Source organism: Chiloscyllium plagiosum, unplaced genomic scaffold (assembly GCF_037043375.1).
Source record: "Chiloscyllium plagiosum isolate Xiang-an unplaced genomic scaffold, Cpla_swu_hap1 HiC_scaffold_15, whole genome shotgun sequence".
Taxonomy (NCBI): Eukaryota; Metazoa; Chordata; class Chondrichthyes; order Orectolobiformes; family Hemiscylliidae; genus Chiloscyllium; species Chiloscyllium plagiosum.
In genome coordinates this window covers 53,283,122-53,304,282 of record NW_028270153.1, presented here as the reverse complement: position 1 = coordinate 53,304,282, position 21,161 = coordinate 53,283,122, and the positions used below count along the sequence as shown (strand labels likewise).

Genomic DNA, 21,161 nt, shown 5'->3' with positions numbered 1-21,161 from the left:
GGACCGAAGGGTCTGTTTCCATGCTGTACATCTGTATGACTGACTCTGTATGCTTACTCTTGGTTTCCAGAAAGAGACAATAATCCCTTTATTTTACAAGTAAATCAAGAATGACTTGGTTTCTCATTTGTGACGCTTAAACAAATCTTTGTCCACTAGTACCCACAAGCATGACTTGAAAGTACCCCAGGTCTTGTGTTTTCCACTTTTAAGAATACACAAACATTGTCTTTTGTCCAGATTTCTGTCTTCTCCCCTCAGGTTCACACTCTGAGAACTCATAGGGGTTTATAGTTCTTCATTTTAAGTCCTCTTCTTGAAGCTTCCTTGATATCTATGAATTGTGACATTCCTGACTCATTGAGACTACTGATGATTCACGGATCTTTCAGGCACTCACTGAATAGCTTTGACCAAACTTGCATTCTTTTGGTCTGCATGTCCATTTCTCTTTCAAAAACCTTTTGCAAATAGAAGTTCAATGTCTGCAAGTTATCCATGATTATGAACCTTTTGTGATACTCTTAAACCAGTCTTCTTGTAAATTATTCTGATGAATACAGCTTGTAAAGCTTTGACAGTCTTTATCAGTACTCAAATGTACTGTTAGTATGAGTCTGGGAGTTTAAATAGGTAATGATATTAGGTGGACACAAGTGCATATAAAGGGGGTTTGTTTTATAATTCTACAAACTGTGGGTAAATACACCTCTACTATAAAATAATATGGGAAGAGATACAGAGGAATTATTCTTTTTTTTTTTGCTTGTTTTTTTAATAACGCAAACATTTGTAGTACCAAAAGACAGGTGCCTGGTAAATTCCCTTTTTTATTTTTAAGGATACTGAATGTGCCTGAGAATTGCAGACCAGTCAGTTTAAAGCCACTGCTAGGAAAAATAATGAACCCTTACTAATGGAGAGAAGAGAACGTTGACTGTTTATTATTAAATTTCTCTCATTTTGAAAACCACATTTTGTGACCAAGCGTAATGACTTTTCTCCTGCTTTTATTTTGAGTAGGTAGCACAGTAGACAGGAACTTGCATCCACTGCATCTGCAATTTCAAAAAAGCCTTTGATTTAGGATGCCCCATTATAGACTGATCAATCATAACATTTCATGACAAGTGGCCAAATAGATTGTGAGCTGGCTTCAAGAAATGAAACTGAGTGGAAATAAAGTAGCTGTTCAGTGATCCACAAGGATCAGTGCTGAGGCATTACTGTTCATAATTTACACTTGGTGTTTTGGAATTTGGAATCAAAACTACAATTTTGATGTTTGTAGTTGACAAGCTAGGGAGGATTGTTGGAGTGCAAGAAATTGCACCCTGACATTAACTTGCAGATCTTTAGTACAGATAAGTAAAGTAATGCTGATAGAATAGGCAACTTGCCTTGAAAGATTTGGGGGGGGGGGGGGGGGAGAGGAGGAGAAAGGGATTCAACTGTGCATATATCAGTCACTAACAGTTAATTTTTTTGCATGGCCACAAAAGTAAAGAAAATGCCAGGTTGTATTTCTGGTCAGGTGATTTTGGAATATTTAGCATTTCTGCTTACCATTCTATGACCAGAATAGAGCCACCAGGATGATACTGAAGATGCCAGATTGTTCATATTGAGAAAAGGTTGCCAGAATGGGTGGTCTCGTTTGCAGGAGAAAATAAATGAGGGTGTTTATAGACAAAATATTTTCACTTCATGAGGAACACACCTAGAAGATATCAATGGCAAATGATCACCAAAAATCCACTCTGTGTACTCATTACCCAAGAGTACATTGTGACATGGGTACATTGTACCCATGTGACATTCACTACTATAAACCAGTTACTCTTTCGTACGTCTTATATAACTTGCAATATATAAGGCAATTGAATTAATTGTTTAATGCTTTGCTGAGTGCTAGATGCAACAAACTGGCTTGCACTAATTTCGTATCTTCAAACGATATAATGAGGGTATCTTCTCTAATAGAGGTGATATGGTTTAGTATCTGAAACTCCACCCAGCTGAGGCGTTAGACTGACTCCTGCCTACCTATGATTTTTGGATTTGGTGTTAGTAATACATAATTATCCTGTGCCTCCCCTTCTGCTTGCACCCACTGACATCAGACAAAAGTGTGGCTGCTCCTATCTATATGTGCACATGCACCCACCAACCGAGACATGCAACAAAATAAAGATTAATTTGTCGTTGTGCTGTATTTCAATGGTCAAAGCAGACACATGGATGACCTCTAGGTTATTTTTATATGGCATTCTGGATTGAAAAATTCTGAAACAATGCACTTGCTGAGCCAGCAGAGTATTTGTAACAATTGGATGTTATTGTATGAAAAGCCACTTTTATTTTCCTTTTTTTAATAAAGATGCCAGCCTTGGATGGTCCAAAACGTGTTGTAGAAGCAAAGCACAATTCTCAGAATCAACCACCTACAGGGAGTTTGTCAACACAAGTGGTATCTGCTCCTAACTCAGGCCAGCAAAGTGTACCACTTCAAACGCGGGTTATGTCTGCCAATTCGCTTCCAATCAAGCGTCCAGTGTTAACAAATCAAGTGAAACAGGCAGTGCAAGTGCCTTCCCAACTGAAACCAATTTGCCAGAAAGATGGTCAACAAACTTGTGAACCTCCTAAAAATCAAACTAGTATACAACCTGGTGAGGTGTCGAGTGATGGTATGTATACTTTCTCACAATGCTAATGTTGTATATGTCAGCATGCTACAATATTTGTTGGTTTTGAAGCTAACCACAACCGGTGAGAGATCTTGGTTGATCTGCTATTTGATTTGATGCCTGCCTTAATGTTCTGTGGACTATGCAGATTCAAAACTGGTAAATTTTGGATTCAGGCAGTCATGTTTTTGGTAAATTTGTCAAACAGTTTTTTAATTCCCAATGTGTATACTTTTTTTTAATTGACTAAGAATTTAAATCTTGTATATCCCAAAAATGGCCCCTAACCAAGATACTCCACTAAAACTGTAAAACCGGCACCAGTCTGACATCACAAATATATCTGGCCAGGTATGTCCTGTATACACAGCATGCAAATCTAACCTGACCAATTATTGCCCCATCAGTTTTTACCTCAATCAAAGTAATGAAAGTATATCAGTCCTATAAAGTTGTACTTGCTCAGTTTAGGTTAGCCAAGACTTCTCAGTTTCTGACCTTATTGCACATTGTTCAGACATGAACAAATCTGAATTCCAGATAAGGTGAGAATGAATGCCCTTGACATAGACTGGATCAAGGAGCTCTTGCAAAACTGGAGCTGACAGGAATCAGGTCAATTTCTTCTTTGACTGGAGTCATACCCGGCATAAAGAAAGTAAGTTGTGGTTGACAGAGGTCAGTCTTCAGCTACTTCATCTATGACCTCTCCGTGTAGTTAGAATTAGCAATCTTTGCTAACGGTTGGTAAATGTTGTACGTTGGTACCTTCACAGATATTGAATTAGTCCATGTCGAAATGCAACAAGATGTGAACAATAGTCAGGTTTGTGCTGACAAGTGGCATGAGCATTACTTGCAAAAAGTGTTGTGTAGTTGCTATTTCCAGTAAGTATATAACTAATGACTCTAGAGTCAATGACATCACTTATCACTGAATCCTCTGCTTTCACAGTATGAGAGCTTCCCGTTAGTTAGAAACTGAACTGGTCTAATTAATAACCAAATGGCTACCTACTTAGATCAGAGGCTGGGATTTCTGCAGTCTGTAACTCGCCACCTAACTCTCCAAATCTTGTCTGCCATCTCCAAATCTTGTCTGCCATCTCCAAGGCACAAATTGGGTATTGGATGTAATTCACTTGCCCACCCTCACCTGCCTGGGTAAGTCCAGCTCCAACAACAATTAAAGCTTGACACCATCCAAGGCAGAGCAGCCCACTTGATGATTGGCACCATGTCAACAAACATTCAATCACTCTCTGCTACTGAGCATCAGTGGGAACAGTGTGTACTATTTACAAAATGCACTGCAGAAATTCAAGAATCTCCCAACCCACTTCTGTTATCATCTAGAAGGACAGGGATAACAGATACATAGAAATTAAACACCTGCAAGTTCATCTCCAAGTCACTTGTTCACCTGACTTGGAAATATGTTGTCATTTTTTTTTTCAGTTGCTAGTTCAAATTCCTAAAACTCCTTTTCTAGTCCCAATGTAGGTCTTCCTATTGCACATCGACTGCAGCCCTTCAATAAGGCAGCTGACCACCTCAAGGACAATTAGGATAAGGCAGATCCAGCCAACCGTGTTCGTATCTTTGAATTTTTTTAAATTCACATCTGTTTTGCCATCGCTTTGTATATTGTGAAGTAGAGCATGAGGATACCAACTGGGGAAATGAATTTATTCCAACAAAGATTTAAAGTAAATATGATGGTTGAATGGCCTTTTGCCATACTACTGCCTTGTCTTTGTGCTGCTATGTTATTTGGTTTGCAGTTCATGAGTTGGAAGAGAAATGTTTTGCAATTGGTGGGTCAGGATAAACTTGATTGAAGATAATGTTGTTTAAATTCAGTGCTCATTGTATGTTTAAGAAAATTTAAAGACTAATGCAGGTGTGAAGAGACACTAGTACATTTTACTGAACAGATTGGCCACTGAAATCTTTGTGGGTTGTTGTCTGACTGTAATTTTTGACTTGAGAAAGGTCTCCTTAGCATTTGTATGGCGACGTCTTCCCCCTGCAACCCCCCCCCATGTTTTTTGCAAATAATGGTTTATTGGTATGGAAACAGTAAATCAATGTCAAATTAATGAATAATGGTCAAGTATACAATTGGCAAGGGTACAAAATGTCATTTCTCATGGCAGTCTTTTGCCAGTGTTTTGGAGGTTTTTATTTTTTGTTCTTGTCATAAAATGGATATTGTCTCTTCCACCCCCCCCGCCCATAATCCTGCAAGTTATTTGCTTTTACTACCCAATATCAAACTAAGCTGGAATTATTGCTGAACAATATGTTGAAGCTTTTCTTGAACACTTGTTTGCAGTATACCTTACTGTAATCACTGGAAACTTTGCATTTTGTTTGGCTTGGAGTGCAAGACTAAAGTTTCAGTAGTGTCTTTTTCAGCAACCTTTATAATTGCTCTCAATAGTATAGAACCTCTGGTAAAACTTGATTGTATCAAGAGTGTTTATGTACTAGTGGCTATAATATGTCCCCAAATTTTCTTAACTTTTAAAAGATGAGCTGACATTAAAGTAGATGGAATAAAAAGCATGCTCTCATCAATATTAAAAATGAATAAGCAGCAAAATGTTTTCTGTAACTTTGACTTTCTCATTACTCACTTTCTCCAAAAAATTGAATTTGTTCTTCTGCTAGGAATTCCTTTCCTTGTTCCACTCCTTTTGTGGTCACCAAGTCAAAGGAAAGTCACATTGCTAACTTTTTACAGTATGTATGTGGCTCTGCATCATAGAACCAAGATTTGTCAATAGTAGCAGTAAATGCAACTGCTTACCAGCCCTTTGTGTTGCATCAAGGTACTCTGCTATGATCACAGCCCCAGATTTGGCCAAAAAAAGCCAAGCTACAGAAGGGAGGTGTGGCTTGACATCACCACATGGTTGAAAATGTGTTGCTGGAAAAGCGCAGCAGGTCAGGCAGCATCCAAGGACCAGGAGAATCGACATTTTTGGCCTGAGCCCTCCTTCAGGAAGGACTGGTGTCCACATGGATAAAAGCAAAAGTAGAGGCACTGAGAATCTAAATAAATTTGGAACTCTCTGCTGACTAGTCATACGTAGCATAAAGGAGGATATTTCACTAACTGCCAATAACCTCCCATTCTACCATAAGGGTAGTACAAAACTCTGCAGTTCTTAAGTACTTGGAATAATTCAGATTGCAACATAATCATTTCTCTAGATTGTCCCACATGTTGGACTGTAGCTGAAGCCTATGTGTAAAAGTGACTTTGGAGGTTGTGTGGTCTTGGTTCGGCCAGCCATAAATTGATCTGGTTTTTCTGTAGAGATTGCAGTGGTAGATTCTGAATTCACCTCAGCAATCCACTTTCCTGGTGGGTTTGCAGCTCAACATTATTCTCCTTAACTTAATGCCTTCAGTCTATGATTCAGGCAAGTTATTTCTCTGGCTTTGTTCAAATGCAGTAGTTTTATTACCCCAACAAACTGTCATGTGACCATTCTGAAGATGTAGATTAAGTGACTCCAGTCTAGCAGTTTGTGTTCTTTGGCTGCAGCCAGGAAATGTTGCACTTGCAGTGCTATCTCCAGAAGTCTAAGATATAGATGTCAATCAATATATTAATTCATGTTTCAGGTAGTAAATTATAAAATTACTTATTCCCAAGTTTGGATATGGTAGCCCAATGAGCTCTGGCCTTCTAAGCTTAGATCAAAGATTTCATCAGAAATATCTGAAGATAGTGTGGTCATCGATAGATGACATATTCACAAGTGGCTGAAACATTGTGATAAATTTGAATCTATGAACTTCTGGAATTAGGTGAAAGTGAGGACTGCAGTTGCTGGAGATCAGTTGTGCGTGTAGTGCTAGAAAAGCACAGTAGGTCAGGCAGCTTCCAAGGGAGCAGAAGAATCGACGTTTCAGGCAAAAGCCCTTATCAGGGATGATGAAGGGCTTACGCCCCAAACAGATTCTCCTGCTCCCTGAATACTACCTGACCTGCTGTGCTTTTCCAGCACCTCGCTCTACTGACTTCTGATATTTCCTATTTGTGAATCTCTTGCTTCACCCCCTGCCCCATCCTGACTTACTTTTCTGTTTGATGGTCTGACTTGCTTTATTAATTTATTTTGAAAACTATTTATTGCCCAGAGGACAGTTGAGTCAATCACCACTTTGTAGGTCGGGTGTCACATGTAGCTCAGACCAGTTAAGGATGCCAGTTTCCTTCCCTTGAGGGCATTAGTGACAATTGGCAATGAATTCATGGTCATAATTAGATTATTGGGTTAATTCCAAATCTCTATTGAATTCAAATCCCATCACAACAGATGGTTGAATTTGAATCTAGGTTCCCAGAACATTATCTGTGACTCCAGATTAACAGACCAGTGATAATACCACAAGCTGTTGCCTCTTTCGTGCTGACCAGCATTTATTGCCCACGATTGTTGCCCTTTAAGGTAGTGGTGAGCTGCCGTCTTGAATTGCTGCAGTCTGTTGTAGGTTGACCCACCATCTCGTGTGAGAAGGAATTCTAGGATTTTGACCCAGTGACTATGAAGGAATGGTGACATATTTCTAGGACAGAATAGTAAGTGGCTTGGAGGGTAGTTTGCAGGTGGTGTTTCCACGTATCTGCTGTCATATCCTTTTTGGTTGGAAGTGGTTGTGGGTTTTGAGGGTAATGTCTAAGGATCTTTGGGAATTTCTGTAGTGCATCTTGTTAATCATTACCAATGTTACTGAGTGTCTGGGAGCAAATGGGGTGTCAGTTAAATATGCTGCTTTTGTCCTGGATGGTGTCCAGTTTCTAAAGTGCTGTTAGAGCTGCACTCATCCATGCAAGTTCGGAGTAATCCATTGCACTCCTGACTTGTAGATGGTGGATAGGCTTTGGAAAAACAGGTGAGTTACTTGCTGCCGTATTCCTTGTCTCTGACCATCTGATCCCTGGCTTTGTTGTCGAGTGGGGGATATGCCAAGCTGAGTTTACAGATTGTGTTGGGTATAATCTTGCTGTTATTGGTCCACACCGCTTCATGAACACTCTTGAGTTGCTAGGTCAGTCTGAAGTCTGTTCTATTTAGTGCAGTGAAAGTGCCACTCTACACGAGTATTCTCAATGTGAGGTAGAACATTGCTCTCATAAGGTGATCATTTACTAATGCTGTCAGAATGTGGTAAACAGATGTCAGTAGAATGGTGAGGATAAGACCAATTATGTTTTTCTCCTGTTGGTTCTCTTCCCCACCTGCCACAGAGCCAGTCGAGTTGCTATGTCCTTTAGGACCTAAGGTCAGTAGTGCTGCTGCCAAGACGTTTTGATAGGGGACATTGAAATCCCCTATCCAGAGTATATTTTCTTTTCCTTGCCACCCACATTGCTTTCTCAATGTTGCTCAACACTGAGTACAGATTAATCAGTAGAAAGAAGTACACTTATCACCAGGAGGTTTCCATGGGAATTCATGAGACTTCATGGAGTGGTGAGAATTCCCAGTGCAACTCCCAACTGTTCATAGCACTGTGCTGCCACTTCTGATAGCCCTACCAGTGGGACAGGGCATGTATCAGGGATTGTGATGGTAGTGGCTGGGATGTTTGTCAGGTGGTGTTCTGCGTATGACTGACTTGGTCAAGCTCTTGCTTGACTAGTCTGAGACAGCGCTCCTGGTTTTGGCGCTAGCCCCCAGCTATTACTAAGCAGCATTTTACAGGATTGATAGTGCTGTTTCTTCATGCTTTATGATGTCTAGGTTGTCTGTCCAATTGCATTTCTTTTCAAGACTTTGTAGCAATTTGATACAATTGAGTGTCTTGTTTGTCCATTTCAGGGGGCAGTTGGTTCAACCACATTGCTGTGGGTCTGGAGTCACATGTTGACCAGGTGGTGATGAAGGGCATTAGTGAGTGCAATGAGTTGATCCAACAATTGCTGGTTTCATGGTCATCAGTAACTCTTAATTTCAGATTTTTTAAAAATTTAATTTTAATAATATGCACGGCCCAGAAGAGTTTTTGGATTAATAGTCTAGCAATAATATCACTAGGCCATTTCCTCACCACTGCAGTGTAGGAAAACAAATTAGTGTCCCATCCAAGCCTCATCCCAAAATGTAGTAGGTACACATAACAATGCATCACCCTCTATACATTAAAGCTAGTTTTAAACCCAATTATTCCAACTTTTGAATTTGTAATTTGAAAAAGGAGGGAAGAACTGGGAGTTTGATCTTTGGTTATGTTAGGGGTGAGAAATTTGTCACATAAAAACCAGACTTTGGCACCTGAGTTCCAGTGGTGATAGTTGTATAGAACTTTTAACCACTAGATTCTTTCAACAACAAACAATAGTTGCTGCTATTTATAGTTTGTAGCCCAAGAGAATTAGGTTATCTTCTGGTTTACATGCAATGGCAACTATTGCTTGGCATGTCTTTTTAACTGGCTTTTTAAACTGACTTTAAAATTCTAGAAGATTGGTGACTGAGTTAAACTTATCGGCACAAACTCATCTCGATGTTTTCCCTATTGTCATGGATAGGTTTGATGTCAAAAACATCTCAACTGTGCTATTTCTTCTTAACTTCTGAGTTAATTGAACAAAAGCCATTAAATTGCATCAATGTGTTTCAATTTGATTTTGTTTTAACCAACTGATTTCTTTTACTCTACAATGCCTTCACTCCAAGCATTTAGTCTTCTGAGAAAGAGAAGGGATGGGCATGTTAGAATATAATCCATGACCGGATAACTCTGGATATGGTTATAAAGCATAAGCTTTTGCCATTTTCAAAATGGATAAAAATTATTTTTTCAAAATTGGTACTCTGATCTTTAATTGCACCTGAAGTGGATGCTCCATTCCCAAATGACTTTTTTGAACAGAATTGACTAAGTGAATTTTGGTGTGTGTGTGTAGCGTAGAGCAGATTAATTACTGAAGTTAGTTGAGGATATGCGCATAAGTAACAAAAGTTTTTCACAAACTAAGAAAGGGAGCCAGAATCTAATTTTTTGACTATCTTTTCTAAAAGGAAGTTTCTGGCTATGGATTGTCTGTTGACAGCTTTGTCAATTTTTGTTTTATTAAATAGGAAAGACTACTGCGAGTGCATCAACAGATTGTCATAGTACAAGTGAAAAGAAAAAGAAGTGAGTTGGTAACTTTTTTTTATCTCAACACTTCTCTTTGAATTTACTATTCTGGAAAAACTTTCCCTCCATCAAATCCCTTACCAATATTCATCTCACCACCTAATTTTGAAACTCCCATCTATCGCCTTTGTTTCCAGTGTCAATCACAAGTTGACAGATCTGATTATTTGATCACTTTGTTGAGTTGGTCTTCCTACTAAAGCCAGTTCCTTTCAGCGTCCGTATGTGTCAATTTTAAGTCTTTAGGGCCACTTCGACTTGCTAATTTTGTTGGGTTAATTTAAAATGTTGAACTAAGTAATCACTTGTCCAACTGAAGATTATGATAATCGAGCTCTACTATGAATGTAATGTCTATAGGTTACTAGTGGGAAAAATGAATTTTGGCCCCTTCTACATTTTTTCCCTAATATCCTAAGAAATATGTTGTACTCAAATTTCACTGCTTAGTTCAATTTGACCTACTTAAGAGTTGAGGTTTGAAAATATGGTTGGATGTACATTGATGAAACAATGATTTTGTTTTAGGGACATTTTATTTATTAATCCCAAGATGCTAGGTAAATTCTTATTTTGGAAATGAATGCAATATTTCATGGCCTCTTTATTTCTGAAAATGCCAAAACAATCCAATGTATTTTCTTTTTTAGAAAGCAATGGTGTTTGGATGACTTTGAAATTGGGCGTCCACTTGGGAAAGGTAAATTTGGAAATGTGTACTTGGCCCGTGAACGACAGTCCAGATTTATCCTGGCATTGAAAGTGCTTTTTAAGTCTCAACTTGAGAAGGCTGGTGTGGAACACCAACTCCGAAGAGAAGTTGAAATCCAATCACATCTCCGGTAAGTTACTATTTGTGGAGGTGTCAGAATGGGGTGTAAGGAAAATAGTGAGCACAAAACTGACACTCTAATGATTTCTGTGTGGTAGTTCATTATTGATAAGAGAAATATGTTTGAAATAAAGTTGTCTACTACATACAGTATGGACATTCAAATGCCTATTTCATAAGATTGGGCCAGATCTTTAGTTACATATAGCTGTTTGTATGGAAAATAAATTGCTTCTTTTCCTTTTAACCTTTAAAATCAGTCTAAAATTGGGCATTTTGGCCCACAGATGTAGGTTGACAAATTGTATTCCTTTGTAACTGGCATTGCTGTTTCATGCTTTGGGAGCTTGAATGTATTGCAGCTGCTTTGATGGCTTTCAGTTTAACATTCAATTTGTGCTGGAGTTTTGAAAAGCAGCCAAGATAATTTCCTTGAATTACAAGCGTCTGTTTAATATCCTAAATTTGAGATGGCTAGCATCTTTTTCAATGACCTATTTTAATTTGAAACTTTTTATTTTCTGGAATACCTCCAGGAAAGGTCAGTGACTACACTATTCCTCTGCTCCATTTTGAAATGGGGTGGCTGTTACTTACAAAGTTGGGTGGCTAGTTTTTGGTAGTGTTTTTGTTCAGTTTCCAACATATTAATTGGAAATTCATAATATACAAATGTTAACTTTGGCATTACACAAATATTTTTCTTCTGGCTTTAAAAGAACAAACTAAAGGAGGGGCATACTTATCTCACAGGAAGATGGTTGTGGCTATTAGTTAGTCATCTCTGCTCCAGGGCACCCCAACAGAAATGCCTCTGGCAAATGTCCTGGTCCAACTTCAGCGGTTTCATTGATCTTCCCTCCCATCTAAGTCAGAAGTAGGGATATTTGTCACTGGGTTGGTGCTAAACATTACACCTTTATGATAAGACTGATACTGAAGCAGTTCTTGTCCAAATGTAGCACAATCGGGACAATATCCAGACTTGGGATGGCAAATAAAATTTACAACAAGTATAATTTAATTTGATTTATTGTATCTAAGTAGTATATAATGAAAAGAGCAGTGCTGCATACAGCAAACCAGGACAATTCGTGGTGCTTAGAGCAAAGCATACATCTGGCTGTACAAAAGGTGAGAACATTGTAGATTTAGATTTTAAGTGTGGAATAATTAAAAGAAACGAGAAAAAGAGCTGCTATGGAGGGCTTGCAAAGAGTTGCCCAGTGTCAGCACCATCTTGAATCAAAGAGCAATTCTAACCATGAGCCTTTGAAATTCAGTGGCATTACCACCCATTCCCAACATCCTGGACATTAATTTTGACAGAAAATGAACACAAACCACTAACCACTACTATCTAGAGGAACAAAGATACAGAGAAACCTTGATTATCCAAAGATGGGCTGGCAGTATTTTGTTCAGATCGATTTTGGCCTTTAAACAAGGGAACTTGCGCCCACACCTCTTGACCCCCCCCCCCCCCCTCCCCTCCTCACCTCCCTCCAGGGCCTCAAAGGAAACTTCCATATCCGCCACAGATTCGCCTGCACCTCCACACACCACCTATTGCATCCTCTGCACCCGATGTGGCCTCCTCTATATTGGGGAGACAGGCCGCCTACTTGGGGAGCCTTTCAGGGAACACCTCTGGGACACCCGGACCAACCAACCCAACCACCCTGTGGCTCAACATTTCAACTCCCCCTCCCACTCCACCAAGGATATGCAGGTCTTTGGACTCCTCCATCGCCAGACCGCAACAACACGACGGTTGGAGAAAGAGCGCCTCATCTTCCGCCTAGGAACCCTCCGACCACAAGGGATGAACTTAGATTTCTCCAGTTTCCTCATTTCCCCTCCCCTCCCCCCCCCCCACCTTGTCTCAGTCCCAACCCTCGAACTCAGCACCACCTTCCTAACCTGCAATCTTCTTCCTGACCTCTCTGCCCCCACCCCAGTCTGACCTATCACCCTCACCTTGACCTCTTTCCACCTATTGCATTTCTGACGCCCCTCCCCAAGTCCCTCCTCCCTACCTTTTATCTCAGCCTGCTGGACAAACTTTCCTCATTCCTGAAGAAGGGCTTATGCCCGAAATGTCGATTCTCCTGTTCCCTGGATGCTGCCTGACCTGCGCTTTTCCAGCAACACATTTTCAGCTCTGATCTCCAGCATCTGCAGACCTCACTTTCTCCTTAAACAAGGGAAGCCATACTGATCTAGTGCTGTGCTCTACTGGAGAGTTTGTTTAAATCTATTTTGATAAGTCTGCTATTTAAACTAATTTTTGCATTCTACAAATTGCATGTTAAACTGAAGGACTAAACCCTTATCACTTAAATATATGAAATTCCAGCATTAAGCAAGGTCCCGAATAGCTTCTACAATCTTATAAGGGCATTTCAGTTTCTGCTGAACTCCGTGTCGCAGCAGAAAGACAGAAGCACTGCTTGCTTTGCTACTTTTTTCTTCATGAACACCCTGGTAAAGTGACACCAAGCACTTTGCAAAGGACTGTGTAACTAGTCCTTGTGTTTTTTAAAAATCCAGCTGCTGTTGCCTGAGATGCTTGTTTCTTTGTTTTTTTTGCCAGCATTTTCACTTGTTCTTCAGTATAGGTAACCTGAATTCTTTACTGCTTTGAGGTAATGTTTTTGAGACTTTGATCTTCATCAGATAATCTTTATATTTGGATAATTGAGATTCCTCTGTACATGGGAACACCAGCTGCAAGCTCCCCTTCAAGCCTCTCCCATGCTGTCCTGGAAATGTGTTGCTGTTCCTTCAGAGTAGCTCGATCAAAATCTTGGAATTCCTTTCCTAATAGTATTGCTGGTCAAAACTAAAACCTTCATCTGCTACAGTCCCATTATGTAGAAGCTAGCTTGTTGCCTCATTCTGAAGGGTATCCACTGATCAGCAGTAACCCAACCAGTGACTTCTAAAACCAGAGAAAAATGTCATAACTGGGATAATGAGGTAAAAACAATGACTGCAGATGCTGGAAACCAGATTCTGGATCAGTGGTGCTGGAAGAGCACAGCAATTCAGGCAGCATCGGACGAGCAGCAAAATCGACGTTTCGGGCAAAGCCCTTCCTGATGAAGGGCTTTTGCCCGAAACGTCGATTTTGCTGCTCGTCTGATGCTGCCTGAATTGCTGTGCTCTTCCAGCACCACTGATCCAGATAACTGGGATAATACTTGCTGTTAATTGGCTGCCAGCTTCTATTTCCATAAAGTTGATGCATCAGTTTGACAACTCTTTTTTGATGCTTTCATATCTTTGCCAACCACTTGATGGCACTGTTCAGTGTTTCTGTTTGCATTTTGCATCTACCAATGATTCTAATTGGGCAACATTGTTAGCAGTCAGCATTCTTTCAAAGTGAAAGCCAGGAGTGTACTTTTCAAGTGGACAGTGGAATGATGGTGGTGATGGGAGATACTAAATGTGTTACTTAGGTCTTCAGTCCTTAGCAAATGCTAGTTGAGGACTGGCAGCTTCGTTGACTACATACAACAGAAAATTGTTTTCCTTTTGATTGAGTAATTACCATTTTTGGGAGTAATTTTTCACTTGAACTACTTCACCATTTGAATGGTGCTGCAAATGCAGTTGTTTTAGATGTGATTTGAACTACTTTAAAAATGCATTCTTCTAGATGGTTTGTGTTTACTAGGCAACTTTTTGCTTCAACTGAACTGAATTTTTTCACTCAACTTAAAAATAGCTTGCTGCTTTCTTCCTAATCATCTTGATGAGCTTAGCTCTACAGTACAATATGCTTGAAATGTGCAATGTTTCCCTCACCTAAAACAACTTTTTAAAAAAAAATACAAAGACAATTCTTCCTCCAACGGAAGTATAAAATATGTGGCATGGCTTTGTTGTTTTTTTTTAAATAGACTTGTTAAATTTAGGTGGCAACATCTCCATTGTGGTCAATACTGGTTAGAAATAGGGACCAAACTTTCGATCCAAATTGAAATGCTACTGCATTCAGAAGAGTCACTCGACTAAAATGTTAACTCTGCTTTCTCTCCATAGATGCTGCTCCACTTGCTGAATTTCTCCAGCAATTTCTGTTATGGTCAATTTCTTGATTCAGTATCTGTAGTTGAGGAAGATCATAATTTTGAACATAAGCCCTTCATCATGATTGAGGCTTGTGGCCCAAGGGGGCTGACCGATAAATGGGATGGGGCTGAGGGGAAGGTTCCTGGGGATGCAATAGGTAGATGAAAGTGAGTGAAAATGATAGGTTGGAAAGGAGGGTGCAGCAGATGTTGGGGAAAGAAAATGGACAATGCAAGAAGACGGTACGGAGTTGGAAGGTTGGATCTGGGATAAGGTGGGCGGGAGGGGAAATCCACATTGATTCCATGTAATTGGAGGGTCGCAAGGCGAAAGACGAGGTAATTCTTTCTCCAGGTATCTGGTGGTTACAGTTTGGCAGTAGAAGAGACCAGGATTTGCATTTCCTTGGTGCAGTGGGAGGGGGAGTTCGTGTTTGGCCACAGGGCAGTGGGGCTGTTTAGTGCAGATATTCTCTGAAACATTCCACAAGTTGGTGTCCTGTCTCTAATGTAGAGGTTCCTCATTTCATTGATAATCCTTGGAGGGTCACTGTGGATGTTTTGGGCCAAAGGGCCTGTTTACACATTGTAGGGATTCTATGATTTCCCCTCCCCCTCAATTTATCCTAACCCTCCAACTCTGCACTGCCCTCTTGAACTGTCCTACCTGTCCATCTTCCTTCCCACCTATCCTGTCCTCTGATCTATCCCCTTCACTCCCAAATTCATCTACCTATCTCATTCCTACCTTTTCACCATGTGCGCACACTCACATGCTCGAAATGTGGATTCTGCTGCTCCTCTGCTGCCTGACCAGTTGTGCTTTTCCAGCCCCACACTCTTCGCCTCTCATCTCAAGCATCTGCAGTCCTCCCTTTCTTCTAGGACGTAATCATAGTCTGTTTGTCTGACCTGACTGTTCAAAATTAAACTAGATGAGTATCTCAAAGGCCTTTAAACCCTACCACCCTTCACTATCTTTCAATTTGTGATTTGCAGCATCGCTTAGAAAACATGTGAAATCTTTCTGAACCTGCCTCCTTCTGATGTTTGTAAAGTAAACCAGTTAATGGATTTGATAGATTTGTTTGAAATGGGCTGATTTTTTTATTTCAAAAATATACTTTATTCATAAAATAATTTGATCTGTACAGTTTGTATGCCATCATATGTAAACATGTACATAGAGATCAGAATTATCATTTTTATACAGATCTGTGCATTTTTCAATCATTTGCCCATATAATTAGCTGAGGTGTCAGCAGAGCCCAAATGCATGCATGGGCCCCATGTTCTTTGTTAGGCAGGCAGACTTTACACAGTGGTCTTTCCCCATTGTGCCTTGGCAGCAGCTGCCCCAAGCTTCAGCGCATCCCTCAACACGTAGTCCTGAACCTTGGAATATGCCAGTCTGCAACACTGTCGGGGTCAACTCCTTCAGCTGGAAGATCAGCAGGTTTCGGACCACCCAGAGAGCGTCCTTCACTGAGTTAATGATCCTCCAGGCAGAGTTGATGTTCATCTCGGTGTGCGTCCCGGGGAACAGGCCGTAGAGCACGGAGTTCCGCGTCACGGCACTGCTCGGGACGAACCTCGACAAACACCACTGCATTCCTCTCCAGATTTCCTCTGCGTAGGCACATTCCAGAAGGTGTGTGACAGTCTCGTCTCCCCCCGCAGCTGCTTCGAGGGCAGCATGCGGTGCGGCTGAGTGTCCGGGCGTGCATAAAGGATCTCACAGGCAGAGCCCTTCTCACCACCAGCCAAGCCATGTCTTGGTGCTTGTTGGAAAGTTCTGGCGATGAGGCATTCTGCCAAATGGCTTTGACAGTCTGCTCAGGGAACAGCTCGATAGGATCCGCCCTCTCCTTTTCCCGAAGGGTCTCAAGGACACTACGTGCTGACCACTTCCTGATGGACTTGTGGTCAAAGGTGTTTTTCTTCATAAACTTCTCCACGAAGGACAGGTGATACGGAACGGTCCAACTACTCAGAGCGTTCCACGGCAGCGAGGCCAGGCCCATCCTTCGCAACACCGGGGACAGGTAGAACCTCAGTACGTAGTGACCCTTGGTGTTTGCGTACTGGGGATCCACGCACAGCTTGATGCAGCCACACAAAGGTGGCCATCGGGGTGAGGATGGCATTGGGTGTATTTTTCCCCAGTTGCCCAGATCTTTGTACAGCGAGTCCCTTCGGACCCGGTCCATCTTTGACCTCCATATGAACTGGAAGATTGCCCGGATGACTGCAGCAGCACATGTTCTGGGAATAGGCCAGACCTGTGCCATGTATAATAGCAATGACAGTGCCTCACACCTGATGACCAGGTTCTTTCCTGCGATGGAGAGTGACCGTAGCGTCCATCTGCCCAGTTTTTGCCTCACTTTGCTGATATGCTCCTCCCAAGACTTGGCGCACGCTCCAGCCTCCCCGAACCAAATACCCAGCACCTTCAGGTGGTCGGTCCTGACGGTGAAGGGGACGAGGATTGGTCGGCCCAGTTCCCAAAGAGCATGGCCTCGCTCTTGCCTGGGTTTACCTTGGCCCCCGAGGCCCGTTCGAACTGGTCACATATGCACATGAGTTTGTGCACGGACAGCGGATCCAAGCAGAAAACATGTACAGGGAGGCCTTAACCTGCAGGCCCCCGCTGCCAGGAATAGTCACCCCTCTCAGGCTCGCATCTTTCCTGATGGACTCGGCAAATAGCTCTATGCAGCACACAAACAAGGCAGGAGTGAGAGAGGGCAGCCGTGCCTGACTCCAGATCTGACTTTAACACAGCCAAGACTGGTTTAAGATGAGCTCTAAATTTCAGACCATTGTGTGCTTATTTTGACTTGGTATGAAGTGACAACTTTTCTATAGAAGTGACTGTTTTAATATTCAGAAGCTACATAACTAAGTATTGTGACCTATCTATTTTTTCCAGACATCCTAACATTTTACGGCTATTTGGTTACTTTCATGATGCTTCTCGGGTTTATTTGATCTTGGAGTATGCTCCCCGTGGTGAACTTTATAAAGAGCTGCAGCGATGTGGAAAGTTTGACGATGGACGAAGTGCTACGGTATGAGATCATTATTTGCTCTTTGGACAGCAACACTGGATCACTTCCCATGTGAATCAACCAAACCAGGGTTACAGTGAAGCAATTCAACCTTTTCCTCCAGTGTTAGACACTCTTTGGTCACAGACATTAAGATATCATGCACATTCTACATGTGAACTGAAACAGCTTGCAAAAGAGTATCACCTGTTTCTGACCATTTTCCTTTTGGTAACATGGTCAATTTGTTCTATCAATTTCAGTTACATTACACTATTCATTTGAAGTCTGCAATGCTGAAATACTTGGTCCTTTTTTTTATTCTTGTCCTATTCTGATCCATAGCTTGAAACCAGTTTGGGTGGTGTGTGGTAAGAGTGTGGGTGGTTACAAACTTGCATGGAGTGCCATTAGATTAAAATGAAAGGAACATACTATGGATGCTGGAATCCTGCAAGTATTGAGTGGGTTTGAAGAAAATGGAGAACAGTTAAATGTTTAATTCTGCGCACATTGCTGAACCTGAGTATTTTTAGCAATTTTTATTAATCACTGCTATTGGGTAAGCTACACTGGAAAACATGAAATGTAGTTAAACCTAAGCCTATTCTATAGTATAGGTTTCATCAATTTCAGGCAACAAAGTACAGGGATGTGTGCCTTCAAGACATGTATGGTTTTGAAATGTCATTTATTGTTACTTTTATGAAAGTGTAAGCTTGTACTGTACCTTTTTGAGAGTTAAAGCTGGCAAGCACTTGAGCACAGTGTTGAAAAAGTTTAAAAATGTAACATTTGGTTGTGAAGCAACTAGCTGAGCTGTTGCTATGGTACACAACAAATTTGAATTTGGCCAATCCAGTTTAAATTATGCCTCCAGATACCAAAGGTCAATTGAATTTGAATTTTGCTGTTTTGATTATGTCAAATCAATGATACAATCAGATTGCTTTGGGGTATAAAAACCAGACACTTTGAACAGTTAGCCAGAGTGGCAAAGAGCACCAAAAACAGCCTGCAAAATCAGCCTCTGAAAGGTACCTGTTCATGTGAAATCTGTGCCGCAGAAGACTGAAGATAAGACCCAGAAAAAATGTCCAGGAAGATTCAGAGGAGAATCGACACAGCTGACTGGTTTTGAAATTTGAGTTTTTTTGTAAATCTTAACCCCCTACTCCCCGATTATCGAATCGGTATGTTGTTGTAGAGTTGGAAGTAGATAATCTGAACAGACAAAGGAGGATTACAGTGTAGATAGTCGTTTTTTTCTCTCTTGGAGTTAAAGAATAAATTGTTAATTTCTTTTCTCTAAATAGTGGGATTTGGCAGTTCTTTGTCACTCTCACTTTTACAGATTACAAGGCAAGTTGAGATTTTCTGGTTTAAACGAGCAGAAGGATTTACTCTGTAACACCTTGCAGCAGCTGAGTGCTACTTCATAAAGACACAATTGGTGTGCATTAATTTTGCTTTCAGCTTAAAGAATTGAGCTGTAAGTCAGGGAATAGAGCAGAACATGGTTACCTTTTTAAATGTTCATCATTCAAGTACTCCCAAGTAACAGGAGATAGGAGAAGAAATGGAGTTCTAAGGAATTAAATCTAATAAAAAAAAGGTATAATTTGAGTGAATGTTTGGAGGGACGAGCTCTTTAGAGTAATCTCATTAAAAATGCAATGAGGATCTGTAAGCACAACCAATGAATCATTAGGGTTGACTCTGTTAGTACTACATAATGATTTGGTAACATTTTTCCTTTTTATAGTATATATCCGAGCTGGCTGATGCACTAGTATACTGTCATTCAAAGAAGGTGATTCATAGAGACATTAAGCCAGAGAATTTATTACTAGGAGCAAATGGAGAGCTGAAAATTGCAGATTTTGGATGGTCTGTGCATGCTCCAGCATCCAGGTACTGATTCTATTAAACAACTTTTTTTAGCTGCATGAATTCCATTTTGGGTTCATATATCTATCATCTATTTAAAGATTTTCTTTCCTATGAGTTCTGGTTTCGAAACAAATTTTGATGCTTACACTAAGTTACTTTTTCTAAATCTATTTTTCATTTAGTATGATTGTTGCTATCAAACATTTAAGTCAATAGACTTTTCTTTCTGCACCCATTGACCCACTTGTCACTACATTCAATATGATAAAAGAATCTTTTAGTGTTAATAATCTTCAGCAAAAATCAATGTCACAGCAAACCTTTTTTGTCTGCAAAGTCAGTTGGGAGTTAGGATTGAAAGGGCATCTAGTTGTAGGCCTCAATGGGAGATGATGGCAAGCATTTAATAGAGATTATTCTTGTGTACTGATCACTGACTGGAAATGTTAAGTAGTAGTTATGGAGAGATGTGTGTAACAGGATTTCTTCGAAATGAAAGCCAGGTTGTAGAGGATAGTTAAGTGAGTTGAGGGTAGATGGCAAAGAAGACTCTGCTGGCAGATGATCTTGCATGTTTAATGGGCTAAAGTGAACTATTTAAAAATTGAGTCTTTCCACATAATACAGCAATGATCATCACTTCAGTGGCTGGACTATTCCCACTTCATGATATGCTTGTAAAGTCCAAATGATTTAATTGTGGTACAACCAAATATTTTGAGCTTGGGTAGTGTGGCCATTTGCTCATCTATTTCATCAATATCTCTGCAGAAAAGTAATTACTTATCAGAAACCAATCCATTAAACTTTGAATAACCATTTCAGACCTGCTGAGTTCAGTTTCTGCAACTTTATAAATTGCTCTAAATGTTAGTGTCATTCTTCCCTTAAGTGGGTCCCCTAGAGTTAAACAATCAACTTCCTGAGAGATATAAGGGCTAATTATATAAAATTGATGTGGTCTGGTTAGATTAAAATTTAGATTCCTCTCCTGGGCTGGATGAAATGTATCCCAGGCTGAGTCAGGCAAGTAAATAATAGGAACACTGGTAACTTTCAATACATCTCTGGTCACAGGCGCAGGTCTGGAGCACAGCAAATGTGGTACCTCTAATCAAGAAGGGAGGATGGGGTAAATGAGGAAACATTTGGAATCAATTTGAGGAACAGAGCTATTCTTCATTTGCAGAGGCAGGGATTAATCCAGAACAGTCTGTATGGATTTGTTAAGGGGAGCTCATGTCTGACCAACTTGATACAATTTTTCAGAGGTGACCACATGAGCAAATGAGGGCAATATCTTTAGTATACTTGGACTTCAAGGTTTTTAGTTAGTGAGATCAACAGCAAAGATAAATTGGATTCAGATGGCTGGGTAGCAAGAAGTTAAGGGGCATTTTTAACTGGAAGTGAGTTCTGTAGGGATCTGTATTGGGGCCCATTT

General features: G+C 40.5%; 1 protein-coding gene across 1 annotated transcript in view; it reads left to right on the top strand.

Moving 5' to 3' along the window:
• Positions 1-21,161, top strand: part of aurka (aurora kinase A) — a 31,006-nt gene that overhangs the window by 6,059 nt on the left and 3,786 nt on the right. The window contains exons 3-7 of the mRNA XM_043710203.2: positions 2,381-2,690; positions 9,797-9,854; positions 10,508-10,699; positions 17,707-17,845; positions 19,590-19,738. Coding sequence (XP_043566138.1) covers positions 2,381-2,690; positions 9,797-9,854; positions 10,508-10,699; positions 17,707-17,845; positions 19,590-19,738 — 848 coding nt within the window. The remainder of the gene's footprint in view (positions 1-2,380; positions 2,691-9,796; positions 9,855-10,507; positions 10,700-17,706; positions 17,846-19,589; positions 19,739-21,161) is intronic.